The sequence below is a fragment of the Patella vulgata genome, chromosome 7, assembly GCF_932274485.2.
Source record: "Patella vulgata chromosome 7, xgPatVulg1.2, whole genome shotgun sequence".
Taxonomy (NCBI): Eukaryota; Metazoa; Mollusca; class Gastropoda; family Patellidae; genus Patella; species Patella vulgata.
This window is the reverse complement of record NC_065885.2, coordinates 255,590-283,155: the sequence shown is the minus strand read 5'-3', so window position 1 is coordinate 283,155 and position 27,566 is coordinate 255,590. Positions and strand designations below refer to the sequence as shown.

Here is a 27,566-nt window from a genome sequence, read left to right as displayed (position 1 = left end):
AATGTTCAGTGGTTTCAAAGTTGAGATCATAGTCACGTGGTTAGGAATCCGACTATTTGATCTCTACTTGCGAGGGCAGGATGAGGCCGTGATGAAGGGAAAACGGGGCGGGGGGGGGGGGGTGTAAGGCTTAAACATTTAGTTATTGGAACCACCAACACACCCTCGTTAGTAAGTGTTATCGCATATCCCAGAAGATCTGGTTTCTAGACCAAAGATTTAAATAAAGTAGGTAAATCTTACGCATAAATCCAACAAATCTGTATTATTATACAACTCGTATAATGGAATTTATAGAAGATTTTGTTGTAGAAAACATATAATTTAGATACAAATTCGGTCACAGACGTGAGAATTTACATCACAGTCAGTGGGAAAATACATGGTTATCTTCTGACAGATCAGACAGGCCAGAACTGACCATACAATTCTAATTCATTATCAGATGTCATAACACCTTGACTTGATAAAGAGCTAGTTTAATATGGAATCAGTTTGGCCTTGACCTTGAGGTGCTTGTTGTGGAAGCGAAACTATTCAAGTCCTTGATGCGTTTATTATATTAAGTAGTAGTAGTAAGTAGTAGTAATAAAATATATGATGTTTACACATGTCGAGTTGTTTATTTTAAACATATCGTCTATAACATACATATCTCATTAATACAACACACTCGATGTTGATCGAGGCTAGAGATAAGACTAGAAGTTCGAGTATCTTGTTCAAATGATTAGCCTATTAGTGTAGTACCTGTCTTGGTTGTCAATATTAATTCAAACAATATAAAGGTGTACAGAGTCTGCGATATCACTTGTGTGGAGACAGACGTTAAAGAACTAAGGTAATAGTACTAGGTGTTGAGGTCGAACACGGGACCTCCGGATTAGCGAACCCCGATGTCTTACTCACTGAATCATCACGGCTCCCTGAAATAAAAAGTGGTTTAACGTACTACTGTTCTGTACCAATAGGTCCAATATACGCCATAGTATGATTTTAGAGACCTTTGTCCGGACTGCTGCGTTCCAAACTACTCTTTGTCACGTTTTAACTGCCAAGGGTTCTGTCAGATGTATCATCAGAACGATCACACACATGCCTTGCCCTTCGCCCTGCAGCACACGGGTAAATTCCGCGGACGTTTCTTGGCCCAAACCGGAATCTAAGCCAGCACGTCCTGGAGTAATCCAGGCCTTACTCACTGAGCAGTTACTTGGTGAGGGTCGTGTATTTATGTCATTAAATAGTACAACTTTACACTTTATTACATTTAGACACCATTCTAGATACAAAATGGCTGCGTGCTGGACCACGTGATTTGTTATTATGACATTTGAACAGACAGTATTAAACTCAGTTATTGTGTATCCATAAAATTGTTCGTCATTTTTTATTATAGGGTTTCCCTTTATTATCAAAACGACGACAACAATATTTAAAATAGGTCACAAATCAATATCATTATTCCCGTTTCAAGAGGCCATATGGGGATTACAATAATTATTCTTCTGTTTTTAGGAAGAAAAAACATTCGGATCACTTGGGTTTATTATCCATATACCTTATTGTACCTGGGAGGCTGGGTGACCGAGTTCTGGGATTGTTGTTGCGTAGTTACGATCATAAGAAATAGGTCGCATTTGTCCAGGATCTTCTGTTTCATCCTACCTCTAAAAATTCATGTGAGCAAATGAATTATTGAATTTACCACATGTTAGTCCCAAAATGACTTATCGGACAACATATACCTTTTAATTATGTAAGGTGTGGAAGGGGGTATGGAAATATATAATCCTCCCCTACACGATTTTGAATGTATTTTCCATGTCTATGTGCCATACGTCCGCCCCCTCCCCCACCTACTTTAAATAGGTCACTGTTCTTATACAGATCTTCCGGCCGGAAGCCATTCAAATGTCCAGTTAGGCAACGATTCCAATGCGATAAAATATAGCCTGACTATTACCATGGGCAATTAACGGGTATCGCGAGTAGGTCACAAATCACGTGACATGAAATACCAATAACTTTCATAGCCACGGTGGCTCAGTGAGTATGGACGAGAAAGTTTCTCGAGATTTTTCTGTTTGTTTTCTTTGTCAGGAATCAGGATCTGGCGAAAAACATTGTCTGTTTGCTCGGATGGAACGGAAAGTCACAGTAGAACGTCGTTAAACTCCATTTCATTCACACTAATAACTTAAACTAGATCTAGAATTTAACTAACCTATCCCTGTAATCCCGAGATCAATCCAAGAATCACGAAACACCAAGTTTGTCTCTTTAAAAGTTTCTGATGAAGACTTTTAATTTCTCAGTGACTGCAGTTTCTTTACCCAGTAGAAACCTTATTGAGTCATACGTCGAGTACTTTCATAATTTGTTAGCCCGACAGTCGGTAAATATCCAAGAAGCCAGATGGTGATGTCTGTGATTACATTCAACAAACAGAAATGTTATGATAATCTCAGAGAGTGAAACAACCAGACTGACTTGTAACGACTGATCTAGTATCAGGACAGGATTAGTATACGCACTGGTGGCCGTCAAAACTCTATTAGTATAAAGTTGAAATACCGCTGTCCATGCAAATCCCTACACCCCACTTCTTCTGGTCGTTGGCGTAAGCCAGATTAACAGACGCAACAAACGTAGTACAAACTACGAACCTCACAGGAAACATAATTGAACTTGGGGTCAAGGAACGCCGAATATCGATAGGGGTTGTCCTGTCATGACCCCAATGTTTCCAGACGAAAATCTGATCTTTTGAAATGAGCTCCACCTATCAATACGGTAGGAAACATGTAAACAAACTAATTCAACCCTGTCAGCTGTATATAATACTTTCTAATTACCACATTATCTTGGTATTTCTACATCAAGTTAAACGCCTGTCTCTCAGGTCATTCACTCTTTGATCGGGGTGATAAATACAATTATCGATTTCAATGGATTTTATGTATCGATTTTTTTCTCATTTCGTAATGGTATGTCCATAGATAAAACCAATACCGGATGGGAATGTGTGTTCCTGTATCGACACAGTAAACCGGAAATGAAAATGTCAGTAGATAAACCACGGGAGGGATATAGAAAGGAATGATTTCTACAAGATGTGGTGGATTAGACGATAGGCCTTTGAGGCCATGACCTATGGCCCAGGGATCTGTGAATCCAAATTATGTATATTAAATTAACATTTAATCTTTTAGAAATCGCTAGCAGCAATAACCTTATTCCACACTTTATTTGAACCTAATTAAAAACGTTCAGCTTCTTTAAATCATGTAAAAGGAGTAGGGGAGCTGGTACGGTTAAGGAAGATGAGTGTTTCCAGTGTCTTCTGAATACTCTTGACCTCAACCTACTTCACCTCTTGTCCCACTCCTTGCCCATCTATAACTATGCTGATGTCGTATATTATTTAGGCGTGCCGGTAAAAGATCCCTTGACACTAGAAATTCGATATAAGAGTAGGCCGTAGTGCCGCTGTTCGGGCAAAATTTCCCTCATAGAACACTGAATGGCGTATGCCCGTCTTCATTAGCCCAGTTCGGAGCAAAACCGTAGGACGTTAAACCCCATATCATATCATTTCGTATATTATTTAAATAGTAAGTTAGATTGCATCATCAAATTAAGAAACAGAGAGAGAGAGAAATGTGGTTAAATGTCCACTCGACACAAACTAGGTCATTTCGGGACTAACACATGGTTCAATTTTATTTCAATAATTCGCTTGCGCGTAGGAGTCTTTAGCAATGGAAGGAAACCGGAGAACCCGGAGAAAACCCACGAGGTTGGACAGGCGACCCTACTTCTTGTCACGAACAACCGAGGATTCGAAACAACGCCAGTTGACTCAATGACAGGCCTTATGATACAGCGCACACGTGCTAACCATTCGGTCATCCAGCCCCTCAAATTAAGAAACATATTAACCAGAATTACTTTCTAGATAATTACTGAATTTCAAATAGTGTAAAATATTGATATTTATTGACATTAATAAACTCCCAGTGAGAACGAACTATACTCACTTTTAATACCTTCAGAGGTTTACTGGTATTTTAATTGCTATTTACAGAGATTTAAGGGTACCAATTAATTTCCACTGAAGTTCCACTTTATTTTAGATTGATTGTGACTGAACACGAAATATGCCAGATGCCCGCTTCATTAATTACAAACAGTCCAGTGATATACGTTCAGTTAAGCCAATAGTTTGCGTATTGAAGGACATCTGGTGACTTTTCAAATTTTAAATATAGAATAGTATAGTCAATTATTTTAATTTTACACAAGAAGATAACTGATAAGTGGAACTCCAAATCGGTCATTTCTAATGATAGAAAATTAACGCCCACTTGACCATTTTGGGACTAACATATGCTATTTGTTTTTTTCTTCAATAATTATTTTTAAAGTATTTTGTGAGAAAATCGTAGTACCCGGAGGAAATCCATTTGTCTATGTCTTGATTAGAAAACATGGCATATGATCTAGAAGTGCTCGGTAGGCCATTTGAACACCCAACCCTTGGACGGTGATACTATTTATAGAACATCTGATGTTGGGAAAATGTGTCTACTATTTCTAGACCAATGATAACCTGCCTATAATAATGTTTTATATTACCAATGGTGTTAAACCGTTGACATATGAATTCCATCAAGATAAATCGATGTCTACAAGTAAAATATGATGAGATTAAGACAGCTGTTATATTGAATCTTGTGTCTAACATGCTACAAACACATTCAATATATAGAAAAGTTGTAGGTTGAACATTCTGTCATATTTTGTAACAAGTAAACCCATCGATAAACTTTAATATTCCTGATTCTAACTCTGACTCATGCAGATTCCTATCTGAATGTGTCCGTCTAGTGTGTCTCCGTCCCCACAGAGATCACAACTTGAATGTCACATCAGTTACCGCTGTGATCACTACTAGAATGTCTAAGTTACAGCCGATAAGATATCTACTGGAATGTATTATTGGTCCTCACAGAAATCACAACTAGAATGTCACAGTTTTCGCCGAGATCACTACTAGAATGTTTCAGTTACAGCCGTGGTCACTGCTAGAATGTGTCAGTTACAACCGTGGTCACTGCTAGAATGTTTCAGTTACAGCCGTGTTCACTGCTAGAATGTGTCAGTTACAACCGTGGTCACTGCTAGAATGTTTCAGTTGCTGCTGCGATCGATCACTACTAGAATGTGTTGGTCCTGAGAGCACTACTTAAATGCACCAGTTACCACTGACACCACAACTAGAACGTGTCAGTACCATAACAGGTCGCCACAGCGATTACTACTAGAACGTGTTAGTACCATAAAAGGTTACCACTAAGATCACTACTAGAATATCTCCATTCAGATCTTCTTAATAGATTTACCCATTTTTCCAGACAATAGTCAATGCAGCCTAATATATTCCAAAACAAAACATAAAAGTTCATGTATAGATAACTCAGAATGTAAAAGGGTGTGGGTCGAGAAGTAACTTTGGGTTGTTTTTTTAATCCGTTTTTTTATTACAAATTTAGGATCACGACGACTTTTTTTAGGGTGGCTGAAGAAATATTTTTCCTGACCGGCATTCAGACCTTGCGACATCGTTGGCAAAAGTGTGTACACCTCGAAGCGAACTATGTAGGAAAATAAATGGAAACCCTTAACTCTGTACAGGTCTTTCACAAATATATTAGAACTATTCAGCAAGCCCTTGTATAACCCTTTAAGCATAAGTCTACAAAATATGAAGGTTATCTCATTTCCACGGAGGATACCTTGGTATTCACCACAGACTAAAGCATATAAGAACGTAATACATACGACCAAATGTCCCTTTAAGTCTACAAGATATGAAGTTTATCTCATTTCAATACCGAAGATCTAATGTGGTTATACTTCCAGACTGATGGTGATACCCTGACATCCGTGAAAACTACAGACACTAGTTTTATAAAAACCAGTCCCTTTAAACATACGTCTACAAGATATGGAGATTATATGATTTCATGGTGGACATATTTTGTAATATTTGATTGATTTGAACCGTGAATATAAGCGATAGGAAGAGGTATAATTAATAATCACCAGATAACTCTACAGTTTAATATATCAAATATATCATCCAGGGTTACATAAACCGTCTCACTGGACCAATTTCAACAAAATATCAATTACTTTACACTTTATACCCTTCTAATATTCTTAGCTAGACAATATTAGATAGATTTCATAAGATAGATTTCATAAGATAGACATTTCCTTTCCCCCAGCTTTCCATACACTTCTTACTGTTTCCATTTTCTCGTTTATCGAGTGTGTACGGATATTAGTTAATTATGTTTACTGTTAAAGGGATGGTGCTTCTTTAATTTAGATTGGTCGTTATGTCCCCGTCAGACCGGGTGGTGTCCTTACTGCGCTGCTGCGACCGAACAGCGACTAGAAAATGTACATGGTCGTCGGCAAAGGTAAACACAACGCGCGAAAATGTCCCAAAGAATTTACAAACTTTTAAAAAAGTTGCGTTCTTTACGCCGTCAGATTTCTCTATAAATCTACGATGTAAAACCAAATTTCGGAAAACTGAATTGATTGATTTTAAGTCACTATAGATTCATTATTTAGTAAATTCGACTAAAAGCTAACTTGATCTGTAACTTTGTTATATATACAGCAATGTATAAACAAACTTTTAATTAAAAAACACAAAATGTAATCTAAATAATTCCGGAAAACAGAATTTTCTTTGATTTTGAGTCAACAATCTGTACCAGCCTTCAATCAAATACCTTCAAGTTTAATCTAACATAATTCAGGAAAACATAATTTAAGTCAATATAGGACCAAAATTCAGTAAACTAAAAATGAAAAGGGATTGAACGTCCTACTGTTTCGCATCGACGGGGTTTATGAAGAGGAGCGTACGCCATACAGTGTTCTATGGGGTAAATTATGCCCGGACAGTGCCCCACGCTAGAAACATACCGATGAACTTTCTCAGCCAAGCCTGGGAGACGAGCCAACGCCTTGTTATTCAAAAACAAATGAATAAAAATAACAACTCAGAGATGTAATCATATATATACACAATTAATTTTTTTTAAAAAAAGATCAGATGCCATTTTGACCTCTATGTCCCTGGACAGAAACGGTTTGGCTGCTTTTTTTTTGCTATTTTACCCAAATTGTCTGCGCTCGTCACAAACATTTCATTTGACGAATAGTTGTTAAATTCTTCTTGTATAGAAATAAAGGATTGACTATTTAGCGTCAGTTCCGGAATCTTTAAATCATTGTTACCGATCCATGATGACAAGGATCTATATGTTAAGATTATAATCAGAAAATTTATAATCTGTTTAACCTATGCTATCATATGGTGTAAAACTGCTGGACCACAATGTTGCTCTTTCAATACAATTGTCTCACCGAAAAGGGTTCACTCAATTTCTTTTTTTTTTAACAATATTTTATTCAGAAATTGAAAGGGATTGAGGAACAAGCATAGCCTATCTGACCTCTCTCCTAAATACAAGAATTAATATGGATATGTAAAAGAAATAAGTGAGTAAACAACAAAACAATAAAATTAATACTTAATCGTTAACATTTTATATATACATATTTATACACTGGCTACGCAGTTGTTCATGTTCGCATTTTAATCGATATAGATGTTACACTGATCTTAAAACCTGCTGCTGTCAAAAAACGTGTGGACCTTTTTAAAGATTGCTAACGAAATATGATTGCTGCTTACACCATATAACAGATTATGTGTATTGATAAATATCGGTGGTAAAAGATTTATAGATATTTTACTCAATTCAATTATGATTTTTTCACACATGGGTTGTAAGCACACTCTGTCAATACTATATTATGCGAATAAACAAAAGGGGTTTTGGGTGGAAGAATGGTCCAAATTTATATGCTGCAGAGTGTAGGTATTGCATTTATGAAAATTTGATTGGTGACCTGCTGAAAGGTCGAACAACAGACTCCAGTTGTAATGACTGGACGTTCAGGGGATTCGGAGAACCAGGATTATTAACATTATGGATAACTGTTGTACGATCATCTGGCTGTCTATATATCTCTTTCTATCTAAATTCCTATAGTCAATTTCTTGTGACTGGTAAAACAGCCATTGAAATGTAGCAAAAACACCGACTCTTCCAGTCTACAGATGTCAAACGGAAACGCCAGAAACGATTTTACTTCAATAAGAATGTTTTGTGGATAAATAGAAGTTATTATTGTTGTATAAGATTCTTTCAGCTGCCCCTCTACCCACGTATTTTCAAGTAGATATTTGACGATCACCTTCCTGCACTAGTTCGCGAGTTTAAGATGAGTAACTGGGCTCTATGCCGTGTGTGATGGAGACAAAGGTATTAGTGAAAATACAGCTAGTTAAATTTCTATAATTGTCTGTCAACGTGTTTTATTTTTTCGATCATAAGGAAGAATTACCAGGATATTTTCTAGCAGTATCTATATCGTGTATGACGAAATAAGAAGATTCAGAACAAAAACTATTCAATCATAGTTTAGTAATTAACCTTCAACATGTTATATCTGGTGAAATTACTTAATGGAATAAAATGCAGCGCCTTTAGGTCAAAAGGCATTGTTTCAAGTTATCCGCCCTTGATGATTGTACTATTTTTATCGACCAATCCCATAAATTGTTATTTGAAAAGGAAGTTGGCAAAGGTAAGTAACTCTCATCGGACAATGTTAGGAGTTGGCCTATTCTAAATGCGTAATTATTAACAACCAATTATATATTATGTTAATGAAGACCAGACGTTCATATAATAATGTAGGGTCGTTCGTTTCCGGAATTTTTATGTCCACGTGCTATCGTAGACAAGTTATTGTGAATCAAATTGCCAAGTATAAGTTCAATAATAATAAACATAACAGAATGACATATTTCAGACAAAGAACGAATAGTAATAATAATAACAAAAGTCAACAAATAGATGTTATAAATATCTGAAATCAACAACACATACTACAGATTTTGATAATACAATTAAATATCAATATATATATATATTATTTACATAAATCATTCAGTAAATGGACATGAATATGGTTATCTACCCTTATAAAAACGAAGTCGAAACGATTGGTTTGTAAACTGTTTTCTGATTGGTTCGTAGACTGTAGCTATGGATTAACCCAGGGTAGAGTGGAGTAGAACGGAATGAGTACACTGGGTAACCGAGGATGGTTGTTAGCCAGCTTGATTCTGATTAATGTAAGAAGGTGGAGAAATATGTGTCATTCCATTAGCCTATCACATATGAAGTCCGACAAGTTGGATTCAGCTGGTCTGGGGTTTTATATCATGAAATTAATAAATCTTACCCGAACTCGCATTGATATATTGGAGTTGAATTAAACCTCGCACAAGAAGAATAATAACAACCCTGACGTACGAGTCTCAATACTTTTTAATCTGGACTTGTAATTTCTTTCTCTGAACAACCAAGTTTGACGCGAGTGACAGAATAATAGTGTACAGACCTCTCCTGTGGTGATTGAAAATAAGAAAAAAATGAGATTTCTATTTTTCCATTTCTTTTTAAATTGTTATGTCAAATTACAAATGTCATTCAATTTTTTTTTCTCGCCAATCTTTTAATGAATATTTTAATTTCTAGAGAGTCAGAAGAAACACAATCACAAAGTCGGATTTAGTTGAAGAGAGATCCTAGTAAAAAAAAAGTACAATAAATATAAAACAAAATGAAATAGGGCTTAACGTCTTGTACTTTGCGGCATCAAAGGGACTAATGAAGAGGTACATACGCCATGCAGTTTACTATAAGGGGCTAATGAAGAGGTTCCTCATTTCTTTATGATCCTTATTATATATGTCTGCTTTGTAACACGGAAATAGATGGCTGTCAAATTAATATGAATGACATTATTAAAAGTTATTTATAACAATGGTATTACATGGAGGAGTTTGAGAGAGAATGATGATAAACACAAATTAACCAGAACCAAAACATCATCATTCTGTAGATAGACTATACAATAACAACACGTAATCACTGAAAATAGAAAGCTTGTCACTGGATGATCGACAATCAGATTATACCAGACACAAATCTCTTTAATCATCAGACAGGTCGTGAATTTACATCAACTGGAGAATAATTGCTTGTTTATTATCTGTAACCAGTATTTATTCCAATAATAATAATAGACTTGGTGATGTTAGTCCAGTCTACGACAAATCATTAGATATGTTAGAGCCAGAGAAGGGATAGACTTTAGGGGTTGCAGATATATCAGGGCCCGAGAAGGGATAGGCATTAGGGGTTGCACTTGCAGAGATGTCAGGGCCCGAGACGGGATAGGCATTAGGGGTTGCAGACTAGCTGAAACCTGGTGGTTTGTAAGTATGATGGGACTCCATGATCAAAGCCTGGTGTTGGGTTTATAATAAAGGGCATTATGGACGATTAGATACAGCGCTGACAGTACTCGCTATAATAGTTACAAAATACATAATGAAAACAGAATATGCTGAAACTTTTAGTCAAATTGCTTCACTTTGAACCGAGATTTTACCGTTTCAATTTAAAGCTAGCCTCGAACGTCATAACTGTCCATTTTTACGTTAAATCATCCGTCATAAAAAGGTATTCAAATCCACTAAATATCGCAGGCTATCGATGCCATCGAGATTTGATTAAGGTCTTGTTTTGTTAATTAATGTCTAAATAATAGTTTATATAATATTTCATGCCTAAAGAAAGACCTGCAATTGGCAGATTTAGCTCTTGCATTATGTATGTTCAATAAATAACAAATACTACTTTAATCGTTCGCGATATAATTTTAATCTTATAGAGCTGATTCCATCACTTATCGGAAAAAAAACATGGCACTAATTCGACACTTAACCTAAATAAAATAGGGTTTACATCTTTAGAATAATAACGTGAGAATATTTGTAAAAAGGGTTAGTGTAACAACTTATGATGAATGAACCTTGTGGTTTGTAACACGAGCTGCTATTGGACGATTGGTGAAGTAGAAATAAAAAGAAATGAAATGGGGTTTAACATCCTACTGTTCTGCTCCGACTGGGCTAATGAACGCGGGCATACACGATACAGTGTGCTATGCGGGGAATTTTGCCCGCATAGTGCCACTACGGCCTTCTTTTATTTCTAATTCCAACTTTCAAGGGTTCTTGTTTGTATACGCCGATGTGGACCTCGGTTTTCCATCCCATCTAAACGACTATAAGTTGTCCCCTGCCAGGCCCTCTTTCCTGCACCACTACCTCGGTCAACACAGGGATCGAACACGTGACCTCGAGGGTAATGTCTTACTCCCTGCGCCCCTGGTGCCCCTCGCATGAGATAGAAGATACTCACATTTCCGTGCGGGATTACAATTAAATTAACAATCAATGTATAACAGTGACCTAGTTAAGATGGTATAAAAACCTACATTAACTGTATATTTGATGACAGACATAATATAAATGATATTGCCTGGAATATACCAGAATGATTAATAATTCTAATATCAATCTAGTCAACAGAATGATATGTAATAACTCAAATAGAAACGAGAGAGACATCTAGCGGACATAATGATAAGGTATGATGTGGACATATAGTGGACAGATGTTACTTGCTACTATATCATTATAAATCATAAAATTTATTAGAATTGAAACCTCGTGGAACAGGAACTATATATTTCATAAACATGAATAGTCAGGCAATGCGTGGCAACCGTGGGTGTTTTTGGAGAGTAGGCCCGGGTATGCCCAGCCTATGTACTGTAGTTAGTTTTTTTTTCTCCTACAGCAGGGTAAGCCCGGGTAGGCTCGGTATGTTCATGTTATTTATAATGTAGAATAGTAATAATGACTTTGTCTACAAGAAATGGGGTGATGTTATGTTTTGATTTGATATCAATATGTTACATGTTGTATTATTTATACCACATATGACGAATTTTGTCAATCCCCTGTATTATATGGGTGTCTCACCCCTTTTATTATGGTTGTCTTTCCCCTTTAATATATGGCTGTCTTTCCCCTTTATTATATGGCTGTCTTTCCCTTTTATTATATGGATGTCTTTACCCTGTATTATATGGCTGTCTTTCAAGTGATGACAAAGAATAGGTCGACAGTAAATTATCACAGCCCAGCAACCTTATTTGTTTTCCCAAGATATACGTCAGAATCGGCCAAATGGCATCGAATTTTAAACATTGGGTGTGGAGAGGTGGATAGTTTGCACCAAGTGAAGCTGAATGTGGACTACCTATATATATATATATAGCTATCTGCCCCTTAATGAGCTCGACATCGCTCACGGGTTGGAGTATTTGTTATACGTTTCAGAGCTTTGCCTATAACTTGAACCATATATAGTGATTGGAAAGTCTACCTATTAAGAGTGGCCATAAGGGTTTAACTTAAGGACAATAACTCTATAAAGCAAAGTGATAAAAAGGTGCACCATATCATCATCTGTAATTATACATCTAGACACAGCTGGTTTAAGTACTTTAAATTACTACCAAAATATGTGAATTACACATTGACGAGACGATTTACGAGGGAAGGAACTGCTCGCGGAAGTTTGTACATATAATGTAGTTTTTATCTATGTCCTGAAGTCACGTGATAATAATTACTGCGTCATATAAACAACTATAGCTTCAGGGTCACCGTTGTCTTGTGACAATATTACATTCTGTTTCTTCATATTACAATATTATAGTCTATTCTTACAGTAGATATTAAACCTCATTGGTGAACAACCCTCAGGGATTTTATCTCGATTGGCTAGTAATTACTTTCCTATACAAATTCCTCGACAATAATAGTTGACTTTAAAAAGAAGAGGTTATTCTTTAAACTGTCAAATGACATTTCAGCATTCTATCTTTACTTGTCAACAATCAGCCAATTCAAGACAGGTTTTTTTGGGGAGTAATATTGAAATTAATCGAGTTACTAGGGTTAGCAACATGTTAATATATAATTAGTTTCATGACTAGCTTCTAGGATTAGTATCATTTAGGGTATCAAGTGTACCGAGTTCAGTATCATCTTCAACGGAAGGTTTGATCTCGCTTTAACTACGTACATCTTATCAAGCTCTTCACGTAATACCCACCATATTTCCTCACTAATTTTGATTGAAAAAATCATCACGAATATCAAGTCTCGCGCTTTTCAGCTAAAATGTCTATATGTGATAATCGAGTTGCAAAGTTCAAGGTTCGTTCAATATCAAGATTTCCATAGAGGTCGCCATGTTTGATTTGAGTATCTTTGTGTCACGACCTCTGATTGGACAACGCCATTGATCATAAATTTGCGGTAAAGGGGATAATGTACCTATAGATTCGGGAATTTCAGACTAATCTAGCAAAGGCTAGATGTTGTAAAACTCGCGGTCGTTGCTTCAGACACGTGGTAGTGCTCTAGTCTACTAAGGTTAGCGCCATGTAGGACCCCTAGCCCTAGTCTACGGGGGTTAGTATCATGTAGGACTCTAGTCTACTAAGGTTAGTGTCATGTAGGACCCCTAGCTCGAGTCTGTAGTATATCTAGTCTACAGGGGTTAGTGTCCTGTAGGACTCTAGTCTAATCAGTGCTAGTGCCATATAGCCTTAGTCTGTAGTATATCTAGTCTACATGGGTTAGTGTCCTGTAGGACTCTAGTCTAATCAGTGCTATGTAGCCTTAGTCTGTAGTATATCTAGTCTACATGGGTTAGTGTCCTGTAGGACTCTAGTCTAATCAGTGCTATGTAGTGTATGAGTATCTAGTCTACTGAGGTTCGTGTCATGTAGTGTAGTCTACTAGACGTGGAGGGATAACATTTTACCCAAAACAATTTACAAAAGAAACGAATGCATATTGGTTCAAACACAAAGTGGTTATATAGGCGAAATGTGCGACAAAACAAACGAATCCTCCCCCAACGCCCCCCCCCCCCCCAAAAAAACCAATCAAAAAGTGTATTTTTCAAATGTTGTTGACTATTGTTTTCACAGCCAAATTTAGTGATAACTTTTATGGCATATAACCAGCGAGAATCTCGTAAGATATGACTTTTTGCTATATCTTTTATGTTAGAGAATTTTTTTTAAATAATCCAACATAGCAGAAATTCAAAATGGCAGCCAAAAAGGAATCCAAAATTGAGGATTTCAAATTAACAGTGACCAATACTACAGTGCCCAACCATATAGTTTACTCTGACCAGTGCTATGTATCTAGTTAACAGTGACCAGTGCTATGTATCTAGTTAACAGTGACCTGTGCTATCTGTCTAGTTAACAGTGACCAGTCCTATATATCTAGTTAACAGTGACCAGTCCTATATATCTAGTTAACAGTGACCTGTGCTATCCATCTAGTTAACAGTGACCAGTGCTATCTATCTAGTTAACAGTGACCAGTGCTATGTATCTAGGTAACAGTGACCTGTGCTATGTATCTAGTTAACAGTGACCAGTGCTGTGTATCTAGTTAACAGTGACCTGTGCTATATATCTAGTTAACAGTGACCAGTGCTATGTATACAGTTATTCGATAGACGCCAACGGTGCAATTAGAAATAACTCGATTATATTGTGCAGTGATAAAATTAAAAATGGAAGCGTTTATTCTGTAACATATTAAAACAAATATGTCAGACGAAATAGGATCAGAGAATTGTAGTTGTGTAAATTTATTCATCGCTGCTGAAAGCGACATTAGCCAGAATAATAAAAATACACGGTAATATTTAATACTTGAGATTCATGCTTGTATCAATATTGGTGATCTGAATGTGGGGAATTATAATCATATAAAACAAATTCTAACAATCTGTACTGTGATGGTAAATCACCATGGTCAATAAACTTCACTCTTCACAAATAATACAACTGTAAAACATGCACGTTATGTCCACAAATCATTTTATGTCATGCAAATATATATTAAGAGTAGAGAACTCGATGATACACGATGGGCATGACATTTTTAATGACAAAGCCATAAATCATCAATATCGAGTCTATTCTTTAAATGGCATTTAGTAATTGGAACATAATCAAGTACCACACTATTTGATCAGTGTCGAGTCATTTCTACATGGTGCATTAAAAGGCCTGTTAAACGTTAGTTCTCATAGCGTCGAACCACATTTGATGTTTTTAAAAGCCCACATATTTTATACACCCATGTCCGTCCACAATTTGTTTGTGGGCTCTCTACAGGTCACAATTCTTCTCCGATTTTGAGATTGCCTAATAAGATCCTTTTTTGGCAGGGTTTATAAACCCAGATAACAAACGAATCGACGGTAGAGGTCCGGCCAGGACAGGCCACGCAGGTCTGGAGTTAAGACCGGACAACGGCCATGTAATGTAAGGTCCCTAGCCGAGCTAGGGCCATGGCTCCCTCAACACAAGCTAATTACAGAGTCTTAAGTTTTGTACATAATATGTTAGAAGAAGAATAAAAGTATTATGAGATGTTAAACTAGTCTTGTCATCTGAACTTGATCAAGGAACTAATACTGTAACAATATTGGAATGTATCGGATCGAAACTTCATGAATTATAGCCCCTTATTGTACGAAAAATCATGATTTTAGTTTGCGGACACTCTAGGGGTCACAATTGTCATCCAATTTAAAAAAAAAACTTTTTAAATATATCACTATTACATCATCATGATAGTTAAGTTCGAATATCGTGAAAATCGGACCGAAACTGCTTGACAAAATTGCTGCTGCTTGAACGCAAATAGTGTAGAAGTATGTAATACCAAGTTCGTGGACCTTTTATCCGATCTTGATGAAACTTAGAATATATGTTTATATCCAAAAGATCTCAGTTGTTTTCGATATTCGTGCATATCGGACTCTAACTTCCAGGATAATGGCCCCTGATTGTACAAAAATCGCATTTTTTTTAGTTTGTTCTCTGTCCATCTCTTTCAAAATGTGGGCGTATATTGCCTGGCAACCGCTGGTTATAGATTATACATGTACTTGCACAGTTTTTTTTTTCCTTTTGCATTGTTGTAATAACTTTCTATGATTATTAATGAGCACAAAATAAAATATTCTAAGCCATTACACTAAAAACTATAAACAACAGAGTTATACATTCCTTTATTCTAAACCATTACAATAAGAAGTAATAACAGAGCTATACATTCCACCCCTGAAGGCAATGTGTACGGTTCTTCTTGTTTCTCTATTCACTCGGTTTGCTGAACAATCTCTGACTGCCTCAAACGATGCTACCAATACCTTTCAACCTACTATTAATTCTGTTCGTAACGTTTAATTACTTTCTTTTATGAGCCATCTCTCTATATTTACCGTGTGGAAACCGTGCATTAAATAGCTAAAATACAAAACTAAATTACTATCTGAACTTATCACAAACCCTTTAATTTCATAATTTTACAAATGTTGTTTGAAACGGGAAGTTTAAATTTCTTTACATAATCTCTTAAAACGTTGAAGTTTTGTCTCAACGGGCGATAAATCTCCGACATTAAGGTTTTAGAGTAGATTTACTTTCATTCAGGAAGAAACTCTAGACGATAGTAAGACTACGTTAATTCACTAACTGTGTTTGTTGACATGATTCTATAGAGACAGAGACGCCAAATTAAACAACTTTTCATCAGATTTATCAATATTTGAAACTGATATTAAACACGTTTTCTTATTCTTGGGATTTCAACAATCGATATAATTTGTGTGGTTTTATATCCAGAATTGTCTGTTTTAACTGATATTGAGCCAGAACTCCTTGTATAATTCCTCTATTGTTATAATATTGATGACGAGATTTGTGCAAAACAACACATATTATATGTATAATAATTAAGGCCTCAATTAATTATTGTTTAACTATTCATAAACAAACAAAACAGCGCGTGAAACAACATGATTAATATGTTTTATCTGTCTTCTCCATTGTCAAAATATTAGATATAGTATGAGTTTATTAAAAACGCAAATTAAATTGTTTATAGAATATTGTGAGAATAATAGGAACAGGGGTCTAGAGCCAGGGATAAATTATATGGTTTAGATCACTCATAAGAGGAATATTCCTACTGTCCATTTAAGGGTGAGAGCCAATCATTATAATTAATTACGTCATATTTGAACAATGAGATAATTGAAAGCTGAATCCCACGGGTAGAAAACTATCAAAGTTCTGGGCGATAGGGTTAGGGTTAGGGTAACCTATGTATCCATTGCTTGAAATAAAATGCAGAAACGATCTGTGATATGGTTATTTATGTATAATTCACAACGTTTAAAGTGGAATCCTAACCAGTAAAGAATTACAAATACAACCTGGGACAATACTAGACGATCACGAGGCTAATAAAATATGTAGCAGGGGAAAGAGTAAGTTGGATGTGGGGAGTCAGCGACTCATAGCACTGCATATCACTACATATTTGATTTGGTTGCCGCAACTGCATAGTGCTACACGACACTTGGGTTCAGTTCCAAGCAACTGCATAGTGCTACACGACACCTGGGTTCCGTTCCAGGAATCAGTCAGCTATACCTATACTGTATATAGTTAGATATTCATTTTGAACTTGATAATGATGTTCCGTTCATTTGGATGTTCGTCAACATTCTATTCCCCATTTACTTTCAATGTCTCATCTCTTTGACCAGGTATAACGGTTTCGCAAATTTTCGTTGGGTTGAACACTTCCCACCACAGATGGAGCAACAAAGGGCCGGCAATGTCTTGGGTCATTTTTGAGAACAGTGGGGCAGTATATTTCAGTAGTAACAAATTGTTAAATCTATATTCATAACATATCTAAAAATATCTACTTATTCCAAATATCATTAAACTAAACAAACAGATGCAACTCTTTTTTTTTTAGAAAACTAATTACATACAATTATCAACATATTTTATTCTTTTACATCCACATTACTCTCCTTCTATGTCGAGGTGTCAAACTTAATGTTCGTCAGGTCCGGCAATTATCCCACATTGAACGAAGTTAGGGAGATATATAAAAATTGACTCCGTCAAGCTGTCATTCAATGTCAGTTTTGTTTCCGGAGTTTATCTCATAAACTGTTCCAGATATTTTTTTATGAAACTTTGTGTACACATCTTATAATTAGACGGTCGTACAAAAAAATATGTTGTCATGGGAACAATGTTTGTAGGTTCTTTCTGTCATCATCGTTATACTGACGATACTCAACTTTTAGATTCATTTACTCCTGGATCCGATCAGAGGTGCTCACAATAATGGCTACATGTATCGGAAGACTTAAAACCTGGATGAATTTAAATCACTGGATATTAAATGCAGATAAAGCGGAAGTGGTCAAACATTTAGCCATATTGTTCGATAGTGGTCTGACCTTTACAAAACAACTTGATGATCTGTATAAAAAATGCTACTGCCATCTGAAGAACATAAGTTCGATCCGCAATGTTTTCAGACGAAATTCAGCTTCTGCTGTAGCGCGATCATTAATTCTATCGCGACTAGACTATTGTAATAGTCTTCTTATCGGCCTACCCCAAAATCAACTAATTCACCTTCAATGAATCCTAATCCCACAGCAAGATGGTCACAAGATCTTCATATCGTTGTCACATATCCATAGTTCTTCAAACTCTTTATTAAATACCAGTCAGGGCCCGGATAGACGTTAAAGTATTCTGTCTAACATATCAGTGGAGAGACTCCTGATTACCTCTATGAATTAAGTCAACATTATATTTAAAAAAAAAACTTTGGACAAAGCTTTTGCTGTTGACGCCGTTGAAAGACGGAAGTCGCACCCAGTTGAAATTAGTTTTGTGACTTCTTGTCAATCTTCTAATCTCGATTAAAGACTTATCTTTTCAAAAATTCACTAACAAAATTGACATAAAACTTAGAGCCAATGAACTTTTGTATACAGGCATACCGGCATTCATTGTTCAAGAAATCTTGATGAAACTTTGTAAAAATATCAAACTAATAGTTGTGGCCTTTACTAACTAGGAATTGCTCGGATTTAATATATACAAAACATTTGTTTCCATGGTAACGTTCCATCTCCGACTAGGCTAATAAAGTCTATGAGGGAACTTTTTGCTGGGCATTGGCGCTATGGCCTACTCTTTTTTTCGAATTCCAACTGCCAATGGTTCGTTTACCTGCATGTCAATGTCTACGCGGGGCCTCGGTTTTTCGTACCATTCCAACAAGTATACGTTGTCCCTTACTAGCCCCCCCCCCCGTCCTACGCCACTGACAAGGGGGGTCACTGTAGCATCCTGGTTGAATATGGAACTACATGCTTACCAATTTTGGCATGTGTAACACAAAACCTGCTACACATTCTTTGTTTTGGCCACTCGTCGTCTGAGTATGACTGTTACAGCTCCAAAACTTAAACTTCACGTTCTTGCAATAATGAACTTAAAATGGGTCTTAGAAAAGACATGTCCACGAACTAAATAGGACTACCCATATATCTTCAGAATAACTCAGAACTGCGCTGTTCTTCAACCCACTCAACTCGCTTTAGCCAGGGCTACTACTGCTGGAAACGTTAAGAATTTCAATAGGTATCTGATTCGCCAAGTCCATCATTCAGTCAGTGGGGTTTAAATTCCACATCCACCTAGGGTGATATCGCAGACAAGATTCGTCATGGGTAGTCCTGGGGGCAGTTTCACAAAGCAACTTACGATGAAAAATTTGCGTAAGTTTATCGTAACGTAAACTTACGTAAAAATCGCGTTTCACTAAAATTCTTAACTTACGAAACTCGTAACTTTTATCGTAAAGTCTACGGCAACTCTTACCTTGTCGTAAGTTGGAAATTTTTTCGTATCTTTGACAAAATGGCCGCCTTGTTACTTTATGCGGATCGGCAACTTCGGCGAGAGAGAACATTCAAGGATAGATTAAACCCTCTCGACACTCATACAGATGAGGAGTTAGTTTCGCGGTACAGGCTTGATCGGACCACTATATTACATGTTATTTACTGTATTAATGATGATATCGAAACCGCAACTTACCGATCGAAATCCTTGTCATCACCTGTACAAGTCCTGATTGCATTACGATACTATGCCACAGGTAGCTTCCAAAAACTCATTGCTGATGCACATGGGGTGAGTGTACCATCAGTGTCTAGAGTAATTTATCGTGTTTCACGAGCAATAACAACCTGTGTTGACGATAAATTATCAATAAATTTCCCCTATTCCATGGAAGATATCAATTCTACAAAGGAAGGTTTTCACCAAATAGCTGGCTTCCCAAATGTAGTGGGAACGATTGATGGTACACAAGTTGCCATCATAGCACCATCGGGAGAAAATGAGCCGCTGTTCGTCTGCAGGAAAGGGTTTCATTCCATTAATGTTCAAGCAACAGCTGATTCTAAACTCAGGTAAACGTACGAATTATCGTCTTGTTTTAACGCTGTTCACTCTGCAAGTAAAATTTACACAATTTGAGACTAGTGTTCAGACTTCACGATTGATATAAAAATTCCCTTTAATGGCCAGGGTCGGATTAGTACCGGTATGCCTATAGGCTATAGGCCTAGGTTTTGCAGGCTCAGGCTGAAGTGCAGCGTAGTAAGTATAGGGCCTCGTGGGCCTTCGGTTGTAAGCCAGCATATACTACAACATTTACATAGTATTTAATTTATTACAAACAGGAGCTCAGGAAAAATAATCTCAGTACGCTAGTTTTCATTAAACAAGACTATGGCTAATGGTATTACTATTAGTATTAATGCAGTAGGCTATTACTAGGCCCTGTACTACATGTATGTAAGCCTATCGCGGCAAAGACCGACACTTACTGTACAAATAGTCTCCCATACTCCGTCTTTTGATGACCTAGTCAAACTGCTGCTTAATTTCCTTTCAGAATCCCATAATTCTGTTTAACCCCCTCAATTAAAACACCGAAAGCTGCCGGGTTCCAATTTTGTTTTCTCCTTTTTGGTTCCATTTCGGCTTTTGGCAGACTTACAGACGACGTATGCCGATGATACTCAATTATATATTTCATTTACACCTGATTGTCCATCTTCTTTCAATTTATCAAAATTGCAACTTGAGAACTGTATTAGTGAAATTAGAAAATGGATGTCAAAGAACTTTCTAAAATTGAATGATGATAAAACCGAATATTTGTTATTAGGCTCAAGGCATCAATTAAGTAAATCTGCACATGATAACCCCCCTGTTGTAATTGGTAATTGTGATATATTTTCATCTTATTCTGCTCGTAATATTGGCGCAATCTTTGATAGTTTTATGCTTATGGGAGCTCAAGTAAATAATATTTGTAAATCGTGCTATTTTAATATCAGAAATATAGGTAAAATACGTAAATGTGTAACTGTAGAGGCCACTAAGTCAATTGTTAATTCTCTGGTCACTTCTCGATTAGATAACTTTAATTCACTTTTAATTGGTTTACCTTTAAAGCTTATAGATAAATTACAAAAAGTACAGAATACTGCGGCTAGACTTGTTACTTTAACTAAGAAATGTGACCACATAACTCCTGTTTTATATAATTTACACTGGTTACCTGTTAAATATCGAATTGATTTTAAGATTGTATTACTTACTTGTAAATGTTTAAATAATTTAGCTCCTGTTTACCTCTCAGAACTTTTAAAGCCCAAAACTGTTCAACTAGTCTCTTATGGTCAGCGCTCTTTTAGTTATCAAGCACCTGTTTTATGGAATAATCTACCATTTAGTTTAAGATGTTGTTAATCTCTATATTCTTTTAAAAAACAACTTAAAACACATTTATTTAATCAGGCTTTTAACTGACTCTGTATACAATCGTTAACATGTCCATAATCTTGTTGTTTATGTATGATTTACATTGTCACTTTGTAAAGTGCTCCTGAACATGATATATGAAAGGGTGCACTATAAATATGCTGTAATAATAATAATAATAATAATAAAGTATGGTACTATATTATGTCACGCGCTATGACGTAGCAAACAAAAACAAGTAAACAACAGGCATGAAAATAGCATTTTATTCATAAATACACCGCTAAATCTTAGCGTATATAAGGAATATATCATTTCGTCGTTTATGTTTCAAAAGGTAAGGATCAAATCAAACATAACGGCTATAATGCCGACATTGTCAACATTCAGTCCGTGGGAATGTTTACAGAAGTGTGAATGAAGTGACGCAACATGACGTCACGACCATTCGTGACGTATTTACGAAAAAAGATACGAGAAAAAGTTAAGAAAAAACTTACGCCGGCCTTTGTGAAACCGGCGTAAATAATTCGTATGTTTTTCGTAAGTTTTTCTTAACGTAGTTTTTTTTCTTAAAGTTACGAACTTTTGTGAACTGCCCCTGGACCTTTATGTCCCCTGCTATCTCTTATTAATTAGCTAATTGGTTTAATTTGCCCAGTGACGTAAAGCATTGCCCAAAAAATAAAGTTTGTTTAACAAAAAACGAGTTGTTTTTTTTTACTTTATCAACGAGTGTTGATATTTTTTGATAACAAAAAAGACTGGTAGGAGATTTTATTTATCACCCAATCCCTTCTTACGTGCATAAATAGATAAATATAATTCTTTGCTGTAGATTTCACTTTTGCTGAACATTACGGCGTGGTGATACATCATTTTTTGACCGCAAATCAACCATTGCAAACTCCTTTATATTGACCCAGTGTTCCTTCAAGGTCAATTGAATAACAATAGTTCATTTTTAATATAAAAAAAAGTTACTTTTAATAAGAAATAGAGAGAGAGAAATGGGATTTAACGTCCACTCGACACAAACTAGTCATTTCTGGACTAACATATGGTTTAATTTTATTTACATAATTCGCTTGCGCGTCTAGGGGTCTTTAGCAGTGGGAGGAAACCGGAGAAAACCCACGAGGTTGGACAGGCGACCCTACTCCTTGTCACGTACAACCGGGGATTCGAAACCTTAATAAGAAATGAACTGTTCTTTGAAAATAAAAAAAAAGTAGTTCATTTTAAACTGACCAATCAAATTCATGTAAAGCGATATCTCCTAAGGATTATGAAATATATCACACACGCGACATCTACTGTAGAATTATTATTGGGTGATAAATTGTAATTATCGACAAAAGACCTTAACTGTAAGTGACATTTTATTTACATTATCTTTTGTTTTTATAAATAATATCAGACATCCGGGTTCTTTTACGTGCACGTCATTTTTTACACCGGACCTCGGTTTTCTGTACATGCAAAGGACAATACGCCTTTCCATGTCCACTGAGTTCCCAAATAGTCAGCGACATATAATTCCTGGTATACGAGACCCCTAAAACAAAAATGATCGAAGACCCCGGGGGTGCACAGTGGCAGTGATTCTGAAATGAAACATTGTTGTGAGGTGTTCGGTTGCCATTACAGAACCTTTCGATTTGACAAAAATTGTGTCCTGTTATAATTCCCGACTAAAAAAAGGAGTGAGCGGACTCGTGCTATTATCAAACGTTTCAGCAATATTGATTGGGCGAAATGGTATCATATTCACTTAGCACGTGCCTTAACGCCCTAAATTCTTTTGTTTACTCGATTGACATCTTTGAAAGAATTCAATTTCGGAACGTTGAATTGTGGAGAATCGTGTTGAAAGCACCCTAAGGGAGACAACTGCATTTATTGAAGGGCTTACTGCTACACTATTTTAAAAGTGTATGGAAACTACGCATGCTACACAATGGAAATTAAACTGTTTCAAAGCAAACGTCACAAAAGGTCAAATCTTTATAAAAGTGTGGAAATAATTTTTAATATAAAATATATACTCTGGGTATAAGGGGGTTTTATGTTTAAATATAGACACAGATCTGTACAAATCTGGGTATACATGTAAGGGGTTTTAAAAAATAAAAACACAACACATTTGTTTTTTAAAAAGAAACCTTTTAATTTCTTTCAGTTTTTGCTTCTTTTTTTTTAAATTTCATATTTTTTGCTTTTTTTTTTTTACAAAAGAAACTCAAATTTCTTTCATATTTTTATACATTTTATATTTTTTTTGTTAAGTCTTTTTTGCTTTTTTTTCTTTTAGCTTTTTTATTTTTTTAATAAAAAATACATGTTTTTAAAAAATAGATTTCAAATCCATTTTTACAATATAATATTTACAACAATTTTCATATAAATCATATTAATGACACAGAAAACATTTTTCATTTCAAAAAAAAACATTACAGCAGAGAGAGAGAGAGAGAGAGAGATGGGGGGTTAATGTCCACTCGACACAAACTTGGTCATTTTGGGACTAACATATGGTACAATTTTATTTCAATAATTCACTTACACATAGGGGTCTTAAGCAGTAGGAGGAAAGTAGAGACCCCGGAGAAAACCCACAAGGTTGGACAGGCGACCCTACTTCTTGTCACGCCACTTCACTCAATGACAGAGCTTCTGATTTAATGCGCACACGTTAATCCAAAAATACTCATAAAAATCTTCCATTATTTTCACACAGTAATCATATAGTTGTTATTTAAAATATACCCAAGTTTTAGATATCACAGTTAAAGAACTCGAGAGAACCATCACTTTCCACTCAGAGGGAAAATAGCCCAGTTACAGCCACACGGGGCTATTAATATAGCAGGTTTTGAGACTAACTGGTTTGTTTTTACAGAAAGGATGAAAGGGATCACAGTGTGTTTTGAGGTGTAGATGAAACTGGTATATTCAACAAGGCGTATTTTCCTTTGGTCTTTTGATGTAAGCCTGAAAAAAAAACACAATTAAATACAAAATTACATACGGGCATGTAATGAATGACAAATTGGTTCTTGTACGTCTTATCAAAGAGATATTTGCAGGGTCGGACTGGGTAACTGTAGGCCCTCAGACTAAATGGTTTCATTGCCCACAATCCCCAAACCTGAGGGTGAAGAATATGTCACATGACGAGAAATTGAAACTACCTTATTTCACCTTTTTCACTCATAGATCATTTTATCTCCCCATATTTACACTGTTATATTTCTTAGGTGGATGTGAAGATCAATTTTATTTCTTTTGAAAAGTATTTGCCAATGTTTTATTTTTCAATAGTCCCCTGAAGTTGGGTTTGAACCCTCTTGGCATGAGGACGATGTCCGACAGTCCAAGGCCCAGTCCGCCGCTTGACAATGGTTTGTATTGAGATTTAAATATTTGATTTAATTTCGTTTAATGCGAATATAAGTGGGGATTTCATTTAGTATTCAGATAATTTCTTGAAAAAAAATATTGTTTAATAAGATAAAAAGTTAATAAACATTTTAAGACTTACAGTCCATTTCAGTGGCTCCATATCAGATTTGAGTAAACAATCAACCAATGAGAAAATAGTTATTTCTTGTCGTATAATTTGTGGACAATCGTCCGTAACTGGCCATAATAACGTTAATTTAGGAACTTTGCCTCCTTTATCAAAGATTTTATCCTTGATTTCTAATTTCTGTGGACAAAATAAAACTACTATTAAAGTCTGTAGCAAACTACAATATTGTAAAAGTTGGTTATCAACAAACGACACGGTTGGCAACTACAATATTGTAGAAGTTGGTTATTATATATTATATCAACAAATAACACGGCTGGAAATATTGTAGAAGTTGGTTATTATATATTATATCAACAAACAACACGATTGGAAATATTGTAGAAGTTGGTTATTATATATTATATCAACAAACAACACGGCTGGAAATATTGTAGAAGTTGGTTATTATATATTATATCAACAAACAACACGGCTGGAAATATTGTAGAAGAGAGAGAGAGGGTTTAATGTCCATTCCACACAACTAGGTCATAAAGGCTTTGGCTATCGTGAACCGATAATCTGGCATGATCGGGTAGACAGGAACAATTTAGGCTAATACACCTGAGGTTGTTTTACATCACAGAAAACTATGGTATATTAAACTTACATCACAGTAAACTATGGTATATTATACTTACATCACAGTAAACTATGCTATATAATACTTACATCACAGTAAACCCGTTTAATGACTCCAAGTTTTAAAATATAAACATCAAATGACCGATCCAACACAGCCATTACCATACCTCTCTCCTCAAACGGACCAGCTTCCTGCAAGTATATATAATTTGATTTATCGTAAATAAATTATTTGTATGAACAAACAATCCCAATGTAGTTCTTTTATTTTTCTTTGTTTATTTAACTTTTCATCCGATTCTTGGCAAATTTCTAACTAGATATAGAGATATAGAGAGAAATGGGATTTAACGACCACTCGTCACAAACTAGGTCATTTTGGGACTAACATGGTTCAATTTTATTTCAATAATTTGCTTGCGCGTAGCAGTGGGAGGAAACCAATCTGATTAAAGTACAGATCTATACTTTGTTTCAGTTTTTTATACTTTCGATGGCCTCCCCTGCATAAAGATCATACCGGTTGTAATGGGAGGTCGTGACAGGGGTCATACAATGGGCTTTTGACACTATGACGCCAGATATTTGATTAAACAATCAGCGTTGATGTTTCTAATGGGATACCCACAGTTCTGTGCACAGCACGCCAAGAACTCGCTGCAACAGACCGTTTTACTGGCTAATCCCTAACATCAACCAGGACAGCTCTTCCAGATCCTAGTGTAGTAAAGACAAGTAAAACAAAATTTGAACTATAAAAAACGAAACAAAATAGGATCTGTGAGAGAAAATCAGAGTACCCAGAGAAAACTCATGAGGATAGACAGGCAACCTTACTCCTTATCACATAAAGGCAGGGAATCAAAACCATGCTACTTGACTCAATGACAAATCTTCTAATTCAGAGTGCAAGGGTAACCATTCGCCGCATACACATTGGTGTGCACGTAAAAGATCCCTTGGCAGTTGGGATTTGATATAAGGGAGGGCTGTAGTGTCGCTGTCCAAACAAAATTTCCCTCATAGCATACGGTATGACGTTGCCCAACTTCATCTGCCCAGTTGTAGCAAAACAGTAGGACATTATACTCAATTTCACTTCACATGCTTGGACAATGGTGCTACTGACTGTCATTGTTTCTATTTCCAACTGTCAGGGGATCCTTAACATGGTGCCAATGATATTTTGTCCCATCCATATGACTAGACACTCCAGAATCAAACCCTCAACCTCCTGGATATTGATCCAGTTACCTTCACAAAAACAGCGAAGAATATATCAGTACTACTCTCTGAACATCGTTTGGCATTCATTTTCTTATCATTACAATGATTAGCTTCTTTATGGCGATCTTCTTTACTATCTAAAGGTGGCTCACAATAACCTATAAAAACAATTCGATAATCTATTATATAAATAAAATCAAATTATTTATCAAATTAACCAGCATGGCCATGTGAATGGTTTGGGGCTTTGGCCATGATTCATTTATCAAGACACTGTAGAACTGAAAATTAAATTATTCTTCTTTAAACTGTC

General features: G+C 35.9%; 2 protein-coding genes across 3 annotated transcripts in view; one reads left to right on the top strand and one right to left on the bottom strand.

Moving 5' to 3' along the window:
- The window catches only part of LOC126827736 (coiled-coil domain-containing protein 115), a 319,045-nt gene that overhangs the window by 238,039 nt on the left and 53,440 nt on the right, over positions 1 to 27,566 (top strand). The window lies entirely within an intron of this gene.
- LOC126827346 (DIS3-like exonuclease 2) overlaps positions 24,093 to 27,566 on the bottom strand; it is a 32,907-nt gene continuing 29,433 nt past the window's right edge. For both annotated transcript variants that reach the window (XM_050556624.2, XM_050556625.2), the window contains exons 22-25: positions 27,281 to 27,411; positions 26,114 to 26,218; positions 25,409 to 25,576; positions 24,093 to 24,858 (exon numbers count right to left, since the gene is read on the bottom strand). In XM_050556624.2, coding sequence (XP_050412581.1) covers positions 24,820 to 24,858; positions 25,409 to 25,576; positions 26,114 to 26,218; positions 27,281 to 27,411 — 443 coding nt within the window. In that variant the 3' untranslated portion in view covers positions 24,093 to 24,819. The remainder of the gene's footprint in view (positions 24,859 to 25,408; positions 25,577 to 26,113; positions 26,219 to 27,280; positions 27,412 to 27,566) is intronic.